Here is a 23,822-nt window from a genome sequence, read left to right as displayed (position 1 = left end):
TTAATCAAACTGCACTTTCAAGTATATTTCCCCTTTTAATCAAACTGCACAAAATGACAAATATTACGTAGGCTGAATGCTAAGAAATATTCAGTTATTAAGTTGATATTTATCTAATGAAAGTTTTTCGGAAAATAGAAGTTTTTTAATATAGTGATTGATCCTTATAAAAAAAGGCCAAAGATATCCAAATTGGACTGCAGCTATTTTTTTTTTACTCCATGTCTGTCTTAATGTCTCTACAGTGGCGCCCGAACTAAAAGGGTGTTGGATGATGATTTTCTACATCCAGGATTTGGCGATTGGGTCCCCTAAAAACCCCAGTCGCCCTTTAAAAGAGGGAGTATATAATGTATTTCTCACACCTTCTTGGCATGCCTTCGTGGTGTGGTGGCCTGCACGCTGAGCGCGTATTCCAGAGGTCCGCAGTTCGATTCCCGGGGAAGACGTTGCTAATTTGTCATCTTTCATGCTTTCAAAAAATCCTAATGTCTCTCCAAAACAAAGCACCAGCGATAAAAATCTGATTTCCTTGGACTTGATTGCGAATGCCGAGACAATGGAATAACTCTATCACTTCTTCATCTATATTCTGAAAGGGCTTTTGGAGTGACAGTTTGTGCTTCTATTCCGTGTAACACTACAATTACCGGATGTTTGTAACTTGTCTGAGTTTCGAACCCTAGGCTCTCCAGCAGCAGCCTACTGAGCAGATGGAATTCTGAAATAATTTACTTGAAAATACTAAGGATTATGCTTCAGACCTTTATTATAGTTTGATAATAAATTAATAAAAAAGAAGAAAGCATTTTTACTATATTAAATATTTTACATAATGAACTATAACGCTCATTGTTGTTGTTGCTGTTGCAACTAATCTCGCTTGCCTAAAATCAAAGCAAGCACGAAATTCATCAAGTCAGGATTGCGCCTTTCGTTGGCAACAGTCTTGAGCACCGTAAAGGTGACAGTAAGACATTGCTCAGTTCCGTCCCCAATTTCAAAGGAGAGTACATCAAAGGGATGGGTCCGAGGGTCTCCCACCTATTTGCCGCTACCACCAACTTTACGAGGGGGCTTTCGTCTTTCGGATATTTTGAGCGCCCCTATGTTGCGTAGACACTATCCATTTACAAAAATTCATGCCTCTTCCAGGATTTGAACCCAGACTCTTCGGTATGATAGAGTCACTAACCACTATTCCGGTTGAGCGGCAATGTTCATTGTAAAAGTTTTCCCAAAAAATAATTTCTTAGTGTAAACTGAGGGTATATAACTTAAAAAATTAATCGTAAAATGAGAAGTTTAAAAGTTATATTATTACACTGGCTAATTTAAAGTTTATGTTCAATTTTAAATTGACTTTTTTATTTTATATTCAGAATTTCTTATTGGTAACTCTAAGGTAAAAGTAGTTTTCAGTCTCCTTTTAAAAATACAGATCGATTAAATTGACAGCATATAACTTTTCTAATCAGATTAGAATTTTCAAAAAGAAAAGCATACTCAGCAGACTAATGCTTTTAGAAATGGATTGCTTTAGATGCCTATGAGGTTTCAATTTAAAAAGAAAGTCGTAGCTTCAAAGGAAGCAATAAAAAAATAAATGCGCAAAAGTACTTTTGTAATTAATTTTGTTCGAATTATTGGAAATATTCCTTTGAAATTCTAAAATATCATATTTATCGCCAAGACTTTTCCATTCAGAATCTTTAAAAGATATATTAACATTAAAGTATATAAAAACTCTTTATTAGTACTGTTTCTACGTATGTTCTTAAGCTGAAGTCTGTAAGACGAAAGAATTCTTAGTTTCATTAATTTATATTCCTGTCTTTAATTCTCTTGAAAATTTAATCCGTTCGTTCTTAGTTTCTATCACATTTTATTTATGATTTACTTTAAACTTCCATTTCTAAATGCATTAACTTTTGCTCTTACTTTTTCTAGTTCTCAGGCTTATGAAATTACTTTCTGTATTCTGTCTTTCATAAATATTCGAAACGCTCTTCATCACATTTCAAAACTTTGAACTGATTTTTCAGAACTCGAGATAACATAACTCTTTCTAAACTTCTAGTTTTATTTCAAAATGAGACTTTTACGTTACAACTATATACTATGCATTTGTAATCTGTAAAATATTCAAATTCAAACGTAAATTATTGATATCTTGCTTCAATTTAAATATTATATCAATATATCTGCAAGATTCTATCTTCCAAAAATTTAGTATTGTTATTTTAAATATTAATTCTTAGTATAAGCTATTTTTAATTTCGCAAAGTCTGTTGTACTTGACAGTCTGTTGTATCTGACAGTCTGTTATACTTGAGAAAACTGAAAATAAGATCAACGCAGCGTTTGCAGTTGCAACGAGAAATTACCCTACTATATTTCTTTTCAAATTAATTCTCCTTTTAATGAACAAATTCTCTCCTTGAAAGTTAACTCGCAGAATCATCAGGAATTTAAGAAGAGGAAAACATTAGAAATAAATTGTGTCCTTTGCCAAGGTTAAAATCACAGGTCTTCCATTTGGCATGAATTTGTTAATCTCTGCACCGCAATGACATATAGAAAAAAGAGCGCTTCTAATTCTTTATGTACTATAATTTATTTCTTCTTATTAGGCTTATGTAAAAGTAACCGAATTAAAGTATATAAATCTACCTGAGGTAAATCTTTACGCTATCCTGCCAGAAGGAGTTTTCTTTTGCTTTTATATACAAGTAGTAAAGCTTGTACTATAGCTGGAAACTGTCTAGGAACATTTAGAATTAATTCTGCAATTTGGCTTAAATTTACCCTAAGGAATTAAAATAAATCATATTTCCAGTTTCAACTATATAAAAAAAGGGTCTCAGGATATCATATCTGGTGAGTAGGGAAATTACAGGTCACAGCGATTTTTGTATCTGTCAAAACCTGGGGCTTCATGCATTGTCATGGTGAAATAAACAGATTTTCTCCTTACACATGATAATTCCCAAATGCATTCTCCTCGAATACACTGTTTGAAAGATCTCCGAAACACTAAAATTCTTATGTTATGAAATCATGTGCGAAGTAAAAATTTTTGCAGCATCTTCACGCAATTCAGAATAGCAAATTAGTAACATCAGCACAGTTCGAAAAGGTCTATTCGAATATAGCAATGCACACAAGGAGTATCTGTCTAAGGGAGGTATACTTACGTGGATAACCCTCTAAAGAACCCGGCTCGTATTCGCGTTACACAGTTACACATGGAGGAATCAACGATGCATTCAAACCTTACACCTGGATTCCCACCCAGGTCGAACTACCTGTATTCAACAGTATTTAATTGTTCATTGATTCGTAAACATTGAGCCACCCACATTGGTGGGGCTACAAATCGAAAAGGATGAAAATGTAATAATATAACATTGTGAATTATAATAACAGCTTAGCAAGCAAAATAAGCAATAAGGGTAATAATAGCAAAACGTTGCTATGAATGGAAACTTCATATAAGGTAAACAGGCATAATGAATGAAGAAGAGAAAGTGACATATAATTTGATACGCCCCACGCTATCAAATTCAGTTTCCAAAGTGCAATATCCGTTTTCCGATTTAGAATCGAAAGGTGTAGACACCACAATATAAATGTAACCCCCCTAATCTGTAATTTGTTCGAAAGAAGTAGTATATGGAGACCTTACCTTCTTACTATGTCTTTAATATATTAGGTGTCATACATATTTCTAACTACATATTTCTATTTAACTTGTGCAGGTGAAGAGTAATTTTCCTCCTAGAGATCAAGTACACTACAGAAACTTGGAGAAACGTCCTTTGCCATGGAAAAGGATCATGTTAAAAATAAATATTTGGTGAATATAATATTTGATTCACTAAGGGTTATTTCTCCGTTCTATGAAATTTTTCAACGCTTGTCATATATACGTGCATAATCAAATTAATGAGTGCGAATGAAAACAAATATCAACAAAGTTGACCTTCCAGCTCTGATCGTGGTAATTATTCAGCGTTGCGTTTTGTCTCTTCTGATACTTTGATTTTAACACTCCGGTAGAATAATGAGTCAGTTTCTTGTAATATTTAATTGATTAATCCTTGAGTACTATCAATACTGTCCAACATTTGATTTAAATTTGACTGCTTTTCTTACTTACTTCACCATGAGTTGTGGCTTATTTTTGTAGCACAAGAGAGTGGTGTTCTAAACTACTATCTAGTGTGAACATTAATGGTGATCTTAAAGATAGATTCGGAATTAAGTTTAGAATGTATAAACTAAATAAGCAGAATGACTTTAATGATAAATATATTCATTAAATGTAATGGTAAAACAAATAGTATTGCATTTTTTCAGAGTTCTTATGAATTAGGTTAACTGAATACTGAGAAGCTTGCGAAAGCTATCTGGGATGGTCAAGGGGTGGTTAAGTCAAAAGATGGTTCCGTGAAATACTTTCTAAGGGAACTGGCTCGTATTCAAGTTACACGTAGGGAAAACATCGGAACTCAACCATTCTGCCTCACCGTTTTTGTTTAGTATTCAATCCAGATCGAATTCCCAGTACATACTTTACACAAGTTCGCAAAATCAAACATATCATCCGCCTTCAGTTCCCGTTTTGCTTCAATGTCAGTCAAGTTATATAGGACTACGGTGACTATCGCAAAAAAATATCATGGCAGGTCTTCTCGCATTAAATATCTGAGCAGAACAAGTAGCAGTGTACCAGAAAATCATACCTTTCAGCACCCAGAGCAATCTTTGGGACAAGAGTCTTTTTCCAGACCGCTACAAACGCCCAACCCAACAAATCCGCATTCTGCAGATAAATTTAATTAAATTAAAGCCTGCAGTTAAAGGGCAAGGAGTATACGTACCCACTCGACAAGCATATATCTCTGAAGCAGTGATTCTTCCAAACACATACAATCGAATTTGCCTTTGTCCATCTGAAACATGGCAATGCGAAATCTTAAGGAAGAACATCTCATAAGTGTTTCCCAAGCATAGGCAAAATTACTCAAACATACTGGCAGCTTACAAAGCACTCATATAGCTGCAAAAAACACACACCATCCAGGCATTTAAAACACCGGCCGTATGTTCACCCGTACGCCATCATCAACAGCACGCATACATCACCAGTTGTAACCAAAATCCAACAGGACGTACGAAGGTTGCAGCAACATCACATTAGTTTTAATTGGACAAAAGCACATGTAAGCGACATTGGCAATGAACATTGCTGACACATTCGCAAAAGAGTCGCAAAGCCTGACGCTGAAATCCCGATAACAACGCTGAAATCTAAGACATTACAATACCACGTTTGTACCTCAAACGTCAATTCAACGACAAAGCCTACAACTTTCGTAAGAAAGTACGGAAAACCTTGCAGCAAAGAAGACGCAAGCATAACTATATACCAAAAGTAAACTATATATATATGTATATATATATATATAGTAACTATATACATAAAAGTGTCTCAATTTCACAATTAACATGCTTCATCAGGGGACATGGACTTTTCCCGACATACTTCGACGATTTGAGATTTCAAACACTGACCGTTACGCATGTGAGGAGGAAGACACTCAGGAACGCTACTTAATAAACTATAGAAATAACCGTAGTGATGCATATAAAGTTTTCAAGCAAGAACTTGTAAACATTCAGGAGCTATTTAGCAATTAAGTAACATCACTTAATACAGAAAATCTGCAAGATAATGGATGTGCTGTCTCAGCACGGAGAAAACCTGTATTGCGCTGCATAACTCTGGGCAAAACAATTTACAAATTTTACAGCAAAATGTTATAGCAAAACACAATTTCCAAAGTAATAATGTGCTAATTCACCGTTTATATATATTATCTGTGTAGCATTTACTTATCTCTGTAGCATATAACTTGATATACTAATCTCTGTAGCATATAAAATGACATACAAATCGACGTTTCGTGAACTGAATATAAACTTTTGTACATTTATGGCACAAATATGCATTTTTATCCTTAGGAATTATTATTATCATCTCATATTTCGCATCCATTTCTCTCATAATCACTAGCACTTTAATCCCGATGTTTGTGATTAATATGCTCTATTAACATATTATGCTCTATTACGGGAATTCTAGTGTATTTTTTTGCCTGTTTATATTAATGTATCCTTTTGTAGGTTACTTTACTGTTTTGTATAGTATTACGCATATAATCTTATCATTCAACGTAAGTACGTAACCTACAGAGTTATAGTTTCCTGATGTCGGATGAACAGTGGGAAAACAATTGCAGAATTGTTTCCCACTGTTTGCTTTTGCTTTTGCTCATCAATTTTGGACGCTTGCCTCCCTACCGGGCGCAAACCCGTTCAATGGTGACGGGAAAATCGTCTAACCTATGTTAAAAGGACAGTGACCCCGTCTTCTGTCTACGGTATTCAGCAGTTTTAAAAACTAGGCTACTGGCTTGAAATGGGAGTAAAATATCTAAATAAGAGATAATACAAATTATTGATTGCAGTAGTACTTTCTGTTTGCTATTTATTGTCATTAAAGATACACAAACAAGGCTTCTTAAAAAGAGGCAAAATACTTTAAATATTTTAAGGGCGGCCGAAATTGATTTGAATAAAGTTACAGTATTGAGCCATACGAGCTGTTTTCTCATACAATAACTTCTTTCGACAATAACGTATTTCGATAAACAACACAGGAATCATTTCGTCATCATCTTAATTACGTACTAAGAAATATATTACTGGTGCTACTACACATTCAGGCTATGAATGCGAAACAATTACAGAATATGAAGCTCAAATCGTTTTCCGAAAATGTGTTTCTCAGTTAAGTGCTTTCAGCAGAAACTGCAATCCTAAGTACCAAAGATTAACAAGATGGGAAAGCCAATATACACAGCATGACAATCATTTCTCATTTGTGAGGGGTAGAAGGAAAAGCTATTCCAGAAAGCAATCTTCTTTATTTTGTTATGAGTCAAAAGACATTTCCTACTGCTTTGAACAGTATAATCAAAGAAACCTGCAATGGAATAGTGTACGTAATGGACTCCGAAACAATACAGATGAAAAGTGAATGCAATGAAGTTGAATCAAGCTGCTTATTTTGCTGATTATGCTATACTTACAAAAATTTACACTCTCTTTTCCTATAATAATATGTAATAGTCACCTTTTAATTATGGAACACGTCTGAAGATTAAAAGGTAGGAAAGGTATTGTTATACTTTTACGAATATTAAATGATATTTACTTCAGTAATGTTTAAAGGAAATGTTTATTTCTGGCCAGCGTATAGAAAGAACCAATTTAGATTTTTCTTCTACATAAATTTGTGAGAAAAGGTGCATGTGGATACCAGGTTAGCATTTCTGTAGTACCATAAACCCGACCAATTTTTATAGTTCGGCCCCAAATTTGAGAGAGAAAATCCTAGAGAGCGAGATGTGAAGGCTCTCACTCCTCTTCCCCCGCTACAAACTTCTCGAGAGGACTTTCATTTTCCCTTGCATTTTAAGTATCATCTTACCGCACATACACTGTACGCTTACAAAAATCCATGCCTTTTCCGGGATTCGAGCCTGTGCCCATCGATACGACAGTAGCATCACTAACTACTGTACTTACTGCGCTGCACTTAGCGGAGACAACTATTTACATATCAAACGCTAATTTAAAATACGTGCTGGCATGGCTCGTTGCATTGTACGTTTCTCAAATTACTCGTAAGAAGCGGCTTCCAAAGAATACTTATTACATACATATCAATTACGCCGGTGCATATTTGCTCTTTTTACGTAAATATTTATTTAAATTCAATATGGTAGGTTTTCGGCAGAGGCAAGAAAAAAAAATTAATTGTGGCACAATAATTGCCAATTCATTAGCAAGTAAGTGCCATCTTTTAAATCTTTCGCCCATTAGCGGCCGAGCGGTAAAGTCGCTGAACACTGGTAGTTCGGTCCGAGGTTCGAATCCCGCGAACGGGCTGGCTGCATGGGCGTTTTTGTGGTTTTCCCCATGTGTAACGTGTATACGAGCCGGTTTCCCTTAGAAAGTCCTCCACGAAAGGCATCCCTCCCTTTAGGCAGATAGCCCTCGAGGCTTTGCCATAATCATATACACACACACATACACACTTTTAAATCCTTCAAACTAATTATAGGATGCTTAACATGAAAGCTAGTAAGCTTAATAAATACTTTTATATATTTGAATAATTAAAAAATTATTAATAAAACGTATGTCATTCCAAGCGCTGTTTCATTTGCATCTATAAATATTATTATCGAAAACAATTTTGTTTCAGAAGTGAACTTCGCATAAAAATACAGCAATAAAAGGGGATTTAAAAGGCAGAACTGATTTATTGTGCTCGAAAACTTGTTACTTCTTATGATCTAAAAATGTGTGACACTGCTTTTAACACGGAGTTGATGGAAATTGGCACGTTAGGTTATTCTATATGTCTATTTCCCGAAAGTAAGTATACACTGGAGTAGAGATTAGTTTCGTACCACATATGCTATAGCTTTACAAGAATTGTTGAATATATTTTTGCAATTATTCGGTGCTAAATTTCTCATAATGAAATGAGTAAGTTCTAACGCATTCAGCATGGTATTATAAATTGTGTTAACCTTGTTGTGGGCTGTAGAAAATGTTGTCGTGTGCTGCATGAGCCGTCCAGGCCACCCATAAACAATGAAATATTTATCTCATCAGATGTTTTAGCTTACTGAAGCCTCTCTAATCAGTATCATAAACATTGCTAGCTGCTGTATCGTTTGGGCCCGAGGTCGAATCCCAAAGAATGCTTAAATGTTTGTAAGTGCACAGTGTCTTTGCCGGCATGAGAGCACTTATAACAAACACCGAGTCAAAAAAACGTTTTGAGTTGTTTAGGGGTAGGGGAGGGAAAGTGGAGAACCTTAGACCGATCTTCTGAGGAACGGATTTTCCTTCAAAATCGAGATGGAAATGAGCAAAATCCTTCCGTCACCTATAAAGTGCCCAAGCCCATGACAACGACAGTTGCAGCCATGCACCCTTTGCGATGATAAAATTCAAAGGCTTGTTCTAGTTTTACTATCAGACAAATAAGATAACACAATGGTATAATATTTACTTCTACTAATATTTTTGTAATATTTACTTCTGTAGCCTTTTTTTTAAATCTGTTTAGTGATTAATGCTAGCTGTCTTATGGTTGGACCCGGGTCCCAATCCTTGAAAAACCATCTGTGTTGGTAAGTGTAGAGTATCCGAGTGGCATGTTGAAATACAAAATCCTGGTGAGATGAAATTCTTTTCGAGAGGCTTGCTGATTGAGGAAAAGGGTTGGGAGGCCCTCAGATGCGTTCCTTGAGGAGTTTGTAAAGCAAACGTTTGACGGAACGGTAACCGTTAAGTGCGCTGGGACTATACCTTTAAAACAATTGTTCTAATATCCTGCCCACTTCTTCTTGTCCTGTCTTGTTTGCTCATATAAATTACTAAATTAAAAATATGAATATTCAAATATTTATGAGAATTTTTTAAATTATCTATCAAATTAGGTGGAAAAAGATATATCTAATCTAACCAAAGCACTATATTTAACGAAATAACAAATATAATACACATCTTTGTAAGCAAACGATATCAGTTAAAGTACATAATATTATTTATCTTTTCAAAAGTTTATTTACCCTATAAAAATATAAATGTTCAATGGCAGAATACTATCTCTTCCAATCTATTACTCCTCTGACAAGAACAAGGCAGAAGATAACCGTGCTCTCATATCAATAAAATTTGGTCAATTCGATCGTGTAGTTGTGAAACTGATCAATAATAGAAGAGGATTTAGTAATCCTTAATAACATCCGACTTCTCCTGTTATATACATTGTTTCAAATATTTCTGTATAAAAGATTAATTTTCAGTCAATTGCTTAATATCTAATAAAAAATAAAGTATCCTAAAATTGAATGTTTTTACAATTTCTTCATTAAATTAAATTCTTCTGTTTATCCTTATATGAGAAAAAAAAAGAACATTTTAAAATAAATAGAAAAAACAGAAAGGGTGGCCTTCAGTTTACTGCATCTTGGGTAGCATTATTTGCTATAGTTACAATAATTTAAAAACTACAAAAGAGTTCCCTTTAAAACTACATGCAAAATAAGGCATACGTATCTTATTTAGGCATATGCAGGTGTTGTCAAAGCAGAGGGTAGCTCATAATTTCAGGGGGGAAATGCGATCATCATTTTATTGAGCTTTTTAGTATTTAGTTTTAGTTTATGAAGAGAAAAATATACTTTACTTATTCAAATTTGATATTTATGAATAGTTTTTATATTTGGGGTCACTTAATTTATAAAAGTAGTTAAAATAATGGAGCAAAACATATTGAGAACCACAGATATACATATATAAATTGGTATATATATTTTATATACAAAGTCTATTGTACCCTAGATATTTTAAATGCATTACTAAATTACTTTTGAATTTTCTAAGTTAAACGTAAGAACAATAAGAAACTATTTCACCAGAAATATCTACATGATATTCGCCATCATTAAAATTCAAACTTACATCTATTCATTTCGAGATAAAATGCAAAACTATTATTAAAATATCGAATGAAAAAATTTTAAATGATAATCTGATTTTATTAACTATTAATGTCAGGAGAGTAAAATTTACAGCTATGTAACAAGGCACTTTAGGTTAAAACTCTGGATTGACAAATTTTACATGCAAGCATTAATCCTCACAAAGGAATTATGTGCTTATTCAATAAATTTATTACAAGCCTATGCGAAAAATATCCTTCTGCAAGTAAATTAATTTCCGAAATATGTTGCAAGAATCCTCTTACAGAAAAGCCCTAAATTATCAGCGCACTGAAATATGCTTTTCTCTTTACCTCTCTGTCGTCTAAGCAATAAATACCTTCTTCCTATTTTATGCAGCCATTAATAATTCTTCCATATCTTAGATAAGGTCTCATAATCAAATTTACGAATCATTCATGCTTAGCTGTAAATTATGGCCGCCCTTAAATTATTGACCGTTGACGTCATTAGGCTATCTGATTAATAATGATAACGAGCACTCATAATTCATATCGAAGTTCACGAAAGAGCAGAATATTGCCTGCTCATTTTCACAATTAAATTTCACTTTTCATCAATGGACAGGAATATTGGAGAATTATAAAATACTTCGTTAAAACTAAGTTAAACTAAGTTTCCTATTTAATATTTTGTTGTTAAATAATACTTTGTATTAAAATTATTTAAATTTAAGAATATCAGCTGCACTTCATTATTATTAAATTAAATCATATAATCAATTAATAATAATAAAAATCAATATTTATAATTTATAATTAATATGATTGTAATTATTAATTTAAGAACAATATAACTCACCGATTAACGATACCAATTAAAAAACATAACGTAACAAAATAATGTAATTAATTAATACAATAATTAATAATCAGATATATAATTAATTAAATAATGAATTTGAAAGAAAATTTAGTAATATCGCTTAATACTTAACAAATTATATAGGATATTTCTATTTTATTATATAGCCATAAATAATATTCCTGTAGTCAGTTGTTTAAACCATGTTCATTTTATTACTCTAAGACAAGTATATTTTCTTGAACTAATATTTATTATGTACTTTCTATAAAACTTCTCAAGTTCTGAAATCTGTGAAGTTACACTTTTGATAATCTTCAGCAAATATCATTTTCTTGGTAAACTGAAAATTTATTAGATTAACTATAAATTTTATTTAATATTTACTTATCAAAAACGTTTACTGTGCAAAATATTTGTTTTAACTGAATCAATATTTTTTAAATATATTTTTCAAATAAAATAAAATACAGGTTATGAGGAACTTTCACTTATTACACTATATGCTATCGTTATGTGATAATACTGTTACGAAATGTACAGGCGCGGTAAGATGGTTTCCCCGCAAAGTAGTTTTAGGGTTGCCATAAAGTGGCAAGGGAAAACAGAGTTGTCACATTTGGCGAAAAATCGCCCATTTGGCGACAAAATTGGCGATATACCATGGACGAATGAAGAACTTTTTGGAACGAATTCTTACCGGTTTAGCCCAGAATGTTCTCGAACACAAGCCGAAAGCTGGATAAACCCTGCTGTTCCGCAGTCAGTTAGTGTGTGTGTCTGATCTAGCGAGTCAGTCCGTGCGGAGTCGATCGAATTGACAGCCCGGCAGCGAGTGCCGAGTGGGTCGTCGAGTGCACCGAAGGAGTCTGTTAGTGTAATGCGGTTAGTCCATCGTCGAGAGAGCGTGTTGAGCTCCGGGAACGACTGAACCGAAGAGTCGGGAGCTGTGCTCGTGTGTCGTAGTTTTAGCGTGGAGAGTCTCGAGAGTAAGTGGAATTCTGAGAACGACCAAGCAGAATCGGGAGCTGTACTCTGGTGCTTTGTAGGAAGCTGTCTCCACAGTTATTGCCTGACAGTGTGAAGCCTGTGCCGCTGAGTGTTCCAGCGTGTTTATAGTAGATCTTCGATGACTGTAAAAAGTACTATTAAAGCTGTCCTGATTAACATTGGCTAAATAAAGCATGTTTCGATGTTTCATCAAGTGTCGTCGTTATTCACTCCACATTCACACGAACCCCGTACGAACGTGAAGGAAGAAAATAACGTAACAACTGGTGTCAGAAAAATAAAAACGTAACAAATACATTCGGCTAACAAATGGAATATCTGGATGTCGAATTCCAGCGAAGGCGAATTTGAGTTTTCACATGTCTAGCTTCGGGCGCAGGGAGAAGGAGTTTATCTCTATAAGTAAGCAGTTTACAAACTTATTATTTATTTTCTCGCTGCAGTTATCAACCTCATTTTGATTTTTCACGTTTCTATCTCAAGGTGCAGGGGGAAGGAGGTTAATATCCTCTATAAGGTAAAGCAGTTTATGAACTTATTATTTATTTTCTCGCTGCAGTTGCCAACCTAATTTGCATTATCATGTATTTCCTAGGTAAAGGAGAAAAATCTCTCCAGCTTCGAAGAAAAAGATATGTTTGAAATTGAGTTAAATATGCAGCATGCAATATCTGCTTAAAATGTTTAGAATTCCGTGTTAAGATGATTAATTGTTTGATTTCCTTACCCGTACCAACGATACACGAAATACAAGTTTTTCTCTTATAGATAAATACGATTTCAACAAAAAATTTGGCTTGTAATTAAAAATAGCAATTTCAACCAAATTTACTAGAATTTAGTTGGTCGAAACTTAACCATAAAAATTAATACATTGTCGAACAAGCCTTCATTTTACAGGTTATTCCTTCTCAAATGTAGCAAAGGCAAGCATGTAGCACATACAGAAAGAAATACATGTTCCAGGAATACTTTATTAATAAACCCTAAGAAAGTTTATAAATATCAAAAATAAACATTATGAAGTGAAAGAAAAGGTTCAAAAAGTAAAATTGTGGAAATCTGCATTTAACACAATATGGTTGATATACCGCCCGACATAGATAATGGAACACCGTGAAAGATTGGGTAGAATGTGATATCAGTTGACACATAGACAGGACATGAATATGTAAATGAGTGATGTTATTCACAGAAAGAGAAATTTGTACAGTGCTGAGATATACACGGAATCAGTAAGATGTATAACCATCTCTCGCGCCAATGCAAGCTGCAACTATTAGAGATACAGATTCAATTAAAGTGTGGATTGTGTCCTTAAGGAATGGAACACCATACGCTTTGAACACTCCTCCAAAGTTCATCCTCCGATAGAGGCTGGGGCAGAGCAGACAAATGGCGACAAATGATGTCCCGGATATGCTCGATCGGGAACAGATCAGGGGATATCGCAGGCCGAGGAAGCAATGGGACATGCTGCAAGGTTTGTCGACTACCGGGTGCGGTGTTGTATTGTTCTACTGAAAATACCATTTTTACAACAGACTTCAGCCTTTCATCAACGTATCACGAGCCGGTGTGGCGTTCCTCAATAGTAGTAGGATTGGTTCTATCTTCGCGATGCCTTCAGACTTGACGACCGGTGACTCTCATCAGGCAGACAAAACCAAAATTCGTCGCTGAATACCACATTGTGCCATTCGCATGTCCATGTGGCTCGCTGACGACACCATAGCAGTCTTTCATGTCGATGCTTTGGTGTTAATAGAAATCTTCGAAAACAGCGGTTTGTGTGCAAGCTGCTTTCAGCCAAACGACGGGAAAATGTTCTCCCAGATATTAGAGAATATAAAGCTCCCTGTGTATTCAGCAATATATCCACAACTATGGAGCCGCCATCGTTTCTTCGTATGCGTCGATCTGTGCGTTCTGTAGTAGTACGTCTAGAGAAACCTGGTCTTTGCGACAATCGCCCCATTTAGATCAAATTCTATGCACAGAAAAATTCGTGAATTCAACCGCGATACGATGGCCAATCCCCATAGACGAACGTTAAGCCTACAATTTGATCCTTCTTAAAAGCGTCCTTTTGCCAGAACTGTGTATGGTATCGTCGCTCAGGCATTTCAACTAAGCCCACCAGCAGCCGAGCGGTAAAGTCGCTGAACACTGGTAGTTCGGTCCAAGGTTCAAATCCCGCGAACGGGCTGGCTGCATGGGCGTTTTTGTGGTTTTCCCCATGTGTAACGTGTATACGAGCCAGTTTTCCTTAGAAAGTCCTCTACGAAGGCATCCCTCCCCTTAGGCTGATAGCCCTCGAGGCTTTGCCATAATCACACACACACACGCATCTCAACTAAGGTTTTAACGTGTCTTCTGGAATGTTGAACTTCTCGAAATTCTGGATTCTTTAAGCAGCAGAAAGTAACGACTGTTGATTCATCTATCGTTTCTTTCCATTTTATCTTGCGCTAAAATCACGTGACCAACATGCATCTTGCAAAATTTATTCCTCTATGCATTTCTCGAAATTTGCATGTAAAGTTGTTTGTATAATTTAATTTTTACTTCCTTGTACAATGTAAAGGAAGCACTGGAATCGCGAAAAATTTCGGGTATCATATTTCAACAGAAATGTTCATTTTGATCGCTCTGGAATCCATTCCGACGATTGTTGTGCATGTCATATGTACTTACGTACAGAGCGGAACACCTTGTTTAAAAGCGAACTGTGAAATAGATTCAAAGACGACTTTTTTATGACGCCTATACGTATTCTATACCTATACGCGTATATATATGGCGCCTATACGTTTATGACGCCTATATGTATCTCGCACAACTCAAAAAAGATTAGCCGTAGAACATGGAAAGCTTGTATATGGAACTGCTATAACAACTAACTGTTCACCTCTCCGTTTTATTGTAATCACCTGAATCAAACAACAAACACATATATACATGTATATATATATATATATATATATATAGTATTTTGTGTGTGCAGTTAGAGAGAGAGATGCAAAAACCAGTAACTTCCAGACGTGGCCGTTGTAAAACATCATTTCATTTCATTGTAATTCACATCAAATCTATTTTGAAGATGAGGCAATTATCCAATCACAGTTAAATACGATATTTGTATTTATATTGGTTTTAAAAGTACGACTTAGTCATCTTTCAAGGAAGCAAAACATCGCAAAGATGCTTGCAAGGGATTCGAGGAAACAATTTTAAAAGAAGTGTAAATTTTAATAGGCCATGCAAGGAAGTCATGAGGTTAGACAACAGATTGTTTTATGCACCAAAAGTGCATATTATGCTGAGTAAAAATATAAGTTTAATTTTTAGTATTATTTTCGGGAAGGAGTTAAATGTTCTGGAGTTGTAAACTTCAGATTTGTGGTCATATAGAAGTCGCATACAACTTTTTTAAATTTTAAATTTTATAACAGTTATTTTAAGTTTATGCCACTTTCCTATCTCTTCTAGCTTCAGCTTACAATTCCTTACCAGAATGAGGTTTTTGAAGCGCGTTAAATGCAAATGAGAAGTAGAGTAGTATTTAAGTCCAGTTCCACTGATTTCACCAGAGAGAGTTAGGATTCCTGAATAGCGCGCGTTTACCTTTTGACTACGTCTCTCTTACTGTTACTACGCTCGGCCGTATAACGTGCCTTTTCATAGCTTTTCTGGCTAATTTAATATTACTGGTCAACTAGTTTAGAACTGTGTTAGCTTCGGCTAAATATCTTTAGCTAGTTATTAGTTCGTTCTTATTTCTTACATTTTGAGTTTAAGCCTAAGTGCAGGCTTTGCTGTACGCCCTGAGGAAGGCGTCGACTGTATATCTTATTTGGAGGAAATAAAGAGTAATTAACCCTTCTTGAGTTTACGTTTCTATTCTGGGACTTGAGTAATTGTTCGTTTAGCTGTTCACTAAGTTCCTTAACACTTAGTTTAATAGAATGAAAGGGAGGAATCCTACAACCTTTTTTTTTATAGAAAAAAGAATCTTTTGCAGAATTATGTATTACGATGTCATAAAGTCAGAAGGTACACCCAAAGTGGTATACAGTATGTGCCTAATCTAGATATCAGTCTTGCTGTAGATTAGTTCCTACAGAATATCTATCACAAAACTTGAGTTAATTTAAATTTCAAAACTGTTAACGGATACGTAAACCGAATGAGTTACACAGCTTAGACTAGCTCAAAATTTTACTTTAACTCAAAACTGTACATTAAGCACATGTTGTTAATAATGTGCTTCAATCATATTTATAATTTCAAAATTAGAGCACACACTGACATGAAAATGAGATTTTTTGCAAAGTTTTTTCTAGAAACAAAATACATTTTTTAAAGAATAATGAGACACGCTGTTACCACTCGCATTCTTTTAAATTACAACCCGAATTAAAAATTAGATCTTAACAATTACGGAATTAAAAAAATTGATTGAGATCTAGTTTATAAATAATTAAATAATACATGCATTTTTAGTATGACTAAATGGAAAACGAATTAAAAAATTAATATTCCCTGATTCATTACATAGCTCTTAAAAACATTAAAACGAAATAAACATTCAATTTATACAATTTCATTTTCTCTTTGTTTTTATCATATATATATATATTGTGATTTGGTAGACACAGTATGAAAATAATTTCGTTTAATGTATAAGACATATATCTTACCTATCCATAAAACTCCATCTGTTTTTAAATGCTTTGTTTCTGGTTTCGAAGTGACAACGGCTGGTGTATCGTCATCAACTTGGAGCATTCCATGTCTGTTATTTCTGGAAAAGAAAACAAGTATTTATATCTTTGGTACACAACACGCATTAAAATTTTTGTCCTGAAATTTATAACATTTTAAGTCTCACAGTAAACAACGGTTGCTATTAGACACTTTCCTTCCGTGAATATAAATTCTTTAGAGACTGATGGTAAATTATGTTCATCAGAATTTTATTTGCTCAAGATGCACTGCATTAAGTAATATTTAAGCCAAAATGTGCAGGATAATTTGCCTACTTATATACCAAAAATACTAATCAGTGGCTATTATGAAATATCTATAAAACGATTGCATTCGGTGTATTTTATAGTTGTATATTTTCCCTTAATCTCGAAATAATAAGACCAGCTTTATCTGTGGAACTGATCGTTGAATTCATTGGTTGAAAACCTGGCAACTTGTAAAAGGTGTTAGCTCGACACTGCCATAGTTTTCACCTCTGTTTTCAAGCTATAAATAAGTTTCGATAATTTTTCGCTTATATATATATATATATATATATTACTTTCCCCATGAATTAAAACAGTTCGCTCTCATTAGATGAATCAGTGGGGACTGGTCATGTATGTTCATGCTGAGCCTCGTTTTTGGATAAACAGGCAGTAACAGAAATTTCTCTCCAGCTTTTATATCTAATATCCAATTCTTATATTTATTATATTTTATATCTAATCTTTATATTTATTTACTTATTAAGTAATGAATGTTATACCATAACTTAATTGCACCTTTTGATTTAATCGAATTATTGGACACCTACCGGGATCCAAAGTGTTTATTTCGCGTGGTTTCTTGCAGATCTTGAAATACTGAATTTGTTAGAAAACAGCTCAGTTAGAACGAAAGATATGGCCTAGAGTTCCTGTCGGGCTTGATAAGAATTGTTCCGCCAAAAGTGGCTATATTTAAAGATTTGTCGCCAACTTGGTGATATCTTAGAAATTTTCAGAAAATGCATTTTCGAAGCCCTAAAAGAGATTTTTCTTGAAGCTTTTTTAAAGTTTTTTGGGACAATCGTACAAATATCAAAAGAGTTAGAAGCTGTGAGTTAATTAGTTCAGATATTCAGTACCTTAGTTATGGGACATTGAACTCTTTCTCGGTGAGTACTGCTTCAGACATTTATTTCTCTGTGAGTGATTTTGTTGATATACGATATCCTTTGCGTGTTGAAGAGAGAATTTGTCTGAATGTATGTGGTATGATCTCAGTGGTCTATTTACTGCGTGAGTTGTTCTTTATTCCAATTAAGTGCCAGTTTCTATACGAACGTTCGATGCTTTTGCATATTATTTTCCAGTTATTCTTGTTACTGTTATTTTCAAGTTTAATTCTATTTAAATTAAGTGCAGGTCGGGATACGCTAAAGACCTTCTTCGCTTCGCTCCTAAGATAGTCAATATTTTAAAAGCTTTCATTAAACTCGCCTAAATTTTCAAATAAATAAAAAACAAATCGAACTTCGAGGTGCGCATGTTCGAGTGGAAGACTATATGTGTTCAAAATTGGCTTAAAGATGCTGCCATTTTCCCACAATGAGATTGAATTCTAAAGTAAAATATATTGCTCTTTGCGACTAGCTACACACTTCTCGTATATCGCTGAGTTTTCTGATTAAATTTGAAACCCAAATATCTAGCCGCCGAGGTGGTATAGTGGTTAGGGAAGCCTACTGCGATACTAAGGGGCCTGGATTCGAATCCCAGAGAAGGCATGGATGTTGGTAAATGTATAGTACCTTTGCGACATGGGGCCACTTTAAATACATAGTCGAAGTCCTCTCGAGAGGTTGGTGGTAGGGAAAGAGGGGGGGTGGAATATTCTCGGACCTGTCCCCTCCGGGGTGCTTTTCATGAAAATTGCGATGGAACTGAGCAAAGTTGTACTTGTATAGTGCTCAAGGCACAGTTTTAATAGTCGTACTTGTATAGTGCCCACAGGCACAGTTTTAATCGCCTTGCCACGATAAATTTCGTAAGCTTGTTCTGATGTTACTGTCAGACAAGTGAGATAAGTCACAACACAACAACAACACGCAAATATCTTACGTTTATCTTACCTATACATCGTTGTATTATTCTGTTTGAAACATATTATGTTTATACATCGTTGCATTATTCTGTTTGAAATGAAAATTACAAATGTAACTTTGTAGTGTCGCATCTGTAGATGAAGATTAATATTCAAGATTAAAAATGTTCTTTCTGAATTTTATATAAAATCTTCTGAAACATTCAGTTTTGTTGTTGTTGTTTCTAATATTGTTGAAATAAATCTACTGCCAAATCAGATCCCCGAATTTTATCGCGGCCAAGATACAAAGGTTGCGCTTGTTGTTGGATTAGACACTGCATACTTTCTGTACTCCAAAATTGTACTAATTCCCAGTTCTGATGAAGAATACTTTGGGAAATAGGCCCGAGGGTCACTACTCACCCTACCTCAAACTGTTGAAGTAGACCTTCGATTCAATATTATTTTAAGTCGACACTATACATTTACAAACATGTATGTCTTTTTCGAGATCAGAACCCGCAACTAAGGTTATGGCAGTTGGCTCATCTACCATCATGCCACTTGACAGTATTTTAAATGTTTGCATCTTCACAGATACTGTATCTTAACAGACAAATATGCGTTCTTCGGGATTCGAGCCTAGGCTCAAGGCTATTTCAGTTGGCACTACATGCCAAATGTGCGACCATATTAAATTATAGACTTTTATCGTAGTAAACAACTGGCAGTGAATGGATACTTGTCCAAAAGGGAATAGATTGTGCCTTAGAATTATAATAACTGTGTTTTTATATTCTTCCCCATTTTTATAAAATTTAACACATGGATAATTTTTTGAAAATTATATACTGGTGGAGATTTTAGTGTGATTCTGCATTATTCTGTTTTGAGTGTTCCAAGAAATATCTGATATCTCTTCAGAGCTTTTGAATTATCCAAATATTCCTAAAATTACTTCTTTTTTATAAGAATCCTTGTTCTTTTTTTAACGAAAACTTGTTTTTCCTATCTAGTAATAACATTAAATTTATAATAATGAAGCTGAATTTCTGTATTCAGTCTTCAAAATGGGGCAGAAAATAAATCCTACTAATAACAATGCATATTGTTTCATATTCCTATTAAATTTCATTTTAAGTAATATAGTGATTTCTAGTTTATTTATGTTTGAATCCTTAAAATTATTTTAGCTATTTTTGGTGTTTACAAGGTGCCATTCATTTTAGCATGTTCGTCGGATAATTTTTCAAAATACTTTAAATTCGAGTTTCATGATCAAGAGAAATTTTTAATAACATTTTTTAAAATTTAATAGGTATTATTTAAATTTAAGATATTAAAGTCAAACCTGATGATTTTAACAAGGTTATTCCTAGTTTCCTAGTTAAGTTTCTAATTTTGCAAGCTTCTAGTCTAATTGATTCTAGACTTTTAATTTATATTTAAGAATACAAAAGTTTACTTATTATAGCAAACTTACGTGCAATTATTACCGGACCTTTCAGCTACCAACTGTTCGTGTTTCCAATTCTAAAATGAAGGAAACCGCCAAAGAAAGGGAAACATTGCCTCCATTTAGAGGGCGATTGAGGAGACGGAGGCCCAGTCGCCAAATCTAAATGATAATGAATTATCGTCCGCCACATTTTAGCTCCAACACTACTTATATAGTCATTAATTTTATTTCGGAGTCGAAAGCATGAAAAAGGAGCAGTGTGCTCACTGGGATTCCACTTTCGGCCCTTCCGTTTGCCAGCCGGACATGCTTCCAATTAAGCTATGAAGATATGCGGTAAAGAAGGAGAAAATCCTTTACAAAGTGAGCGAGATGAAATTTCATAAAAATCATTAATTCTTTGAGTTGTGTCAGTATACTGCATCTTGGCTTCCTCTGATAGATCTCTAATTATTAACTGGCCAATAAGTTCCCATCTTTGCAAATACTTATTTAGTTCGCATCCCAAGGCCAATTTCAGCAGATATGACACGAGCGTATCTAAATAAATAACATGGCGGATATTATTAAGATATAAGTTATGAGATAGTTACGATAATAGGGCTTTTAACCTGAAAGCTAAATAAGCTCAATCGATGGCTGCCGCATTATCGTTAGAAAAAAAAATTTGATGTGTACACCACATGACTTCCTTGTACGGAGTATTAAATTATACTCACTTTTCTTGCATTTCATTTATACCTATTGGATTGAATTAAATCTACTTCGTCGACAGCGGATAAACCACAGTAGAATAAATGCACTCTTTAAAATTCACTATATTTGTTTACCATAGCGACACTCTAGCGCTAGGTTCACTTAATATTTCGTTCATATTATAACTATGTCTTATCACTTAGTAAGAGGCAATCGACCATTAACGGCCTTTACCAATATATGATACTTGACTTTTAAATGCTTGAAGATTCGAGTAAGTTGTATTCAATAATATGGAAGTACTTGTACACATGTTCGGCTAGAACTCAGAGATTACTAGCGACGGAGGTTCCTGTGCCGCCGTCCGTAGAATAAGTAAACTTTGACAAATGAGGTGCTCGTGTGGCGCCATCTATTAGTAGGGATCAAAAGCATTTTAGTTGACTGGAGCTCTGGTTGCTCCATCTCTTGCAGGATGTTAGTGTAAGGCATTTTAAAAATTTTATAAAAATTATTCTTCTGATAAGCAATAATTAGTAAGTAAAATGATGAAAAACACAATTTGCAGTACATTGAAACGTTTCACAAGAGTAAAAATTACAAAATCTACCTGCTTTAGCAGGAACAAAGTCCATAGCGCTTTGTAATTTGATAAGTAAATCTATAAGTAAAGAAAATGAAGTCATATTATAACTCAGAATGCACAAAATTTACACCATTTGAAGAATTATCTTATCGTTGCCACATGTTCTATTCAAATACTATAATAAAGTTAGAACGATGTATAAAAGAAATTAAGGAAACAAAACAAAAAAGAAACATATTTTACCAGACGATTCAGTATTTCTCATTCACTTAATTCCGTTCTCACTTCGCGACACGGCAAAAATACATAAAACTCTATAATTTTTAATATCTATATTAAAAACTACGAAGTAAATCTTAAACACTTATTTCCTAGAAAACATTCCAGAAAGGATTATGCAAGATTTAATTCTCAATAATAAATTAAGGCGTTATCTTTATTGTTGCGAAGCTTAGTCTGTCTAGATTGGCAACAAATCTACTATTCTGCTGTTTCACATGTAAACAAACATATCCGCCATGTTATTTAAAAATTAGGCTTAACCGCACTCAAACAGCTTTTAAATTGTTGATAATTCTACAAATATTGCTTGCAGATTTCCTATAGACATAAAAACCTTACCCGGAAGATAAGAACAACATAATTCAATCATTTTTAAAGCAAAAAATGCACAATTTACAAACATATAAGAGTAAAGAAACTGAGATCACTGAGCCGGGTAACAGAGTGGATATATATATATATATATTTATATGCGTTTGGTGAGGCTGATTGCAACCAAAATACTAGGTGCACCTTTGTATGTTATATTAGTCCTATATACAAAATTTCAATGTTCTGAGGCTGCCCGTTTTTGAGTTATGGGAGATACATACGTACGTATGTACAGACACCACGAAAAATTCTCGTCAGAATTAATTTTAAACAGTTTTACAATTTTTTTTGTAGGAAAAGAGTCTTTTATTCTATTCTTACGTACAGATGTCACGCAAAAACATCGTTAAATTGCATTCGATAGCGGTCAAAATGGATATTTTCGTTGAAATATATTGCCTGAAACTTTTCGTGATTACAATGCTTCCTTTCTACTTCGTACAAGGAAGTAAAACGTACCTATTCCTTAGTTTGCTCCCTTCTGAGCTTACTAGTAGTCCACTAACTGCAGCTGTGATGGGCAGTATGAAATGAAGTTGTGGAGTGGGGATGAGGTGATGAGGAGTTATCTTTTGCGTCTCAGTAGTTTGAGTGTCACCATAGATGCTATTAGATTTTTCTGAGAGAGGAACTGAAAAAAGTCACGTGTCATCACGGAGATTCGAGTTTAATATCTTCCAATTACCAACCGAATACGCTAGTCGTATTTAAGAAAGATTTTTATAAATATTTCAGAGTTTTTATAGATTTTTATCAATATTTCTTAACTGATTTACTTCTTTTTTCAAACTGAACATTGAATAATTGTTTATTGCCACTAGTTTGCCTTTTGGCCTTAAAATAGAATATATCTTTAAAACTGCTATGAATTTCTACATGAAATATGCATTTAGCATTTCAGTGGAAGAGAAATGAGGTCAATGTATCAAACTGATATTTTTCTAAATGACTGAATTTCAAATTTAGAATTTTTCAGGGTACAAAGACAATTATGACAAGAGAAACTAAAATATTAGCTGAGGATATCAACTAATCCGAGGAATATAAAGCATATTTCATGCTGAAATAAATAATTTTATAACAGCTGTCAAAGATTTATGTATATAATAAAAAAACTACGTAAAACATCTGT

General features: G+C 34.1%; 1 protein-coding gene across 2 annotated transcripts in view; it reads right to left on the bottom strand.

The window, feature by feature from the left end:
- The window catches only part of LOC118203430 (agrin-like), a 686,914-nt gene that overhangs the window by 5,710 nt on the left and 657,382 nt on the right, over positions 1 to 23,822 (bottom strand). For both annotated transcript variants that reach the window (XM_085810654.1, XM_085810655.1), the window contains exon 25: positions 17,177 to 17,280. In XM_085810654.1, coding sequence (XP_085666780.1) covers positions 17,177 to 17,280 — 104 coding nt within the window. The remainder of the gene's footprint in view (positions 1 to 17,176; positions 17,281 to 23,822) is intronic.

The sequence above is a fragment of the Stegodyphus dumicola genome, chromosome 2, assembly GCF_044657685.1.
Source record: "Stegodyphus dumicola isolate Sdum_Otavi_A_Nest chromosome 2, ASM4465768v1".
Taxonomy (NCBI): Eukaryota; Metazoa; Arthropoda; class Arachnida; order Araneae; family Eresidae; genus Stegodyphus; species Stegodyphus dumicola.
This window is presented reverse-complemented; position numbering and strand designations above follow the sequence as displayed.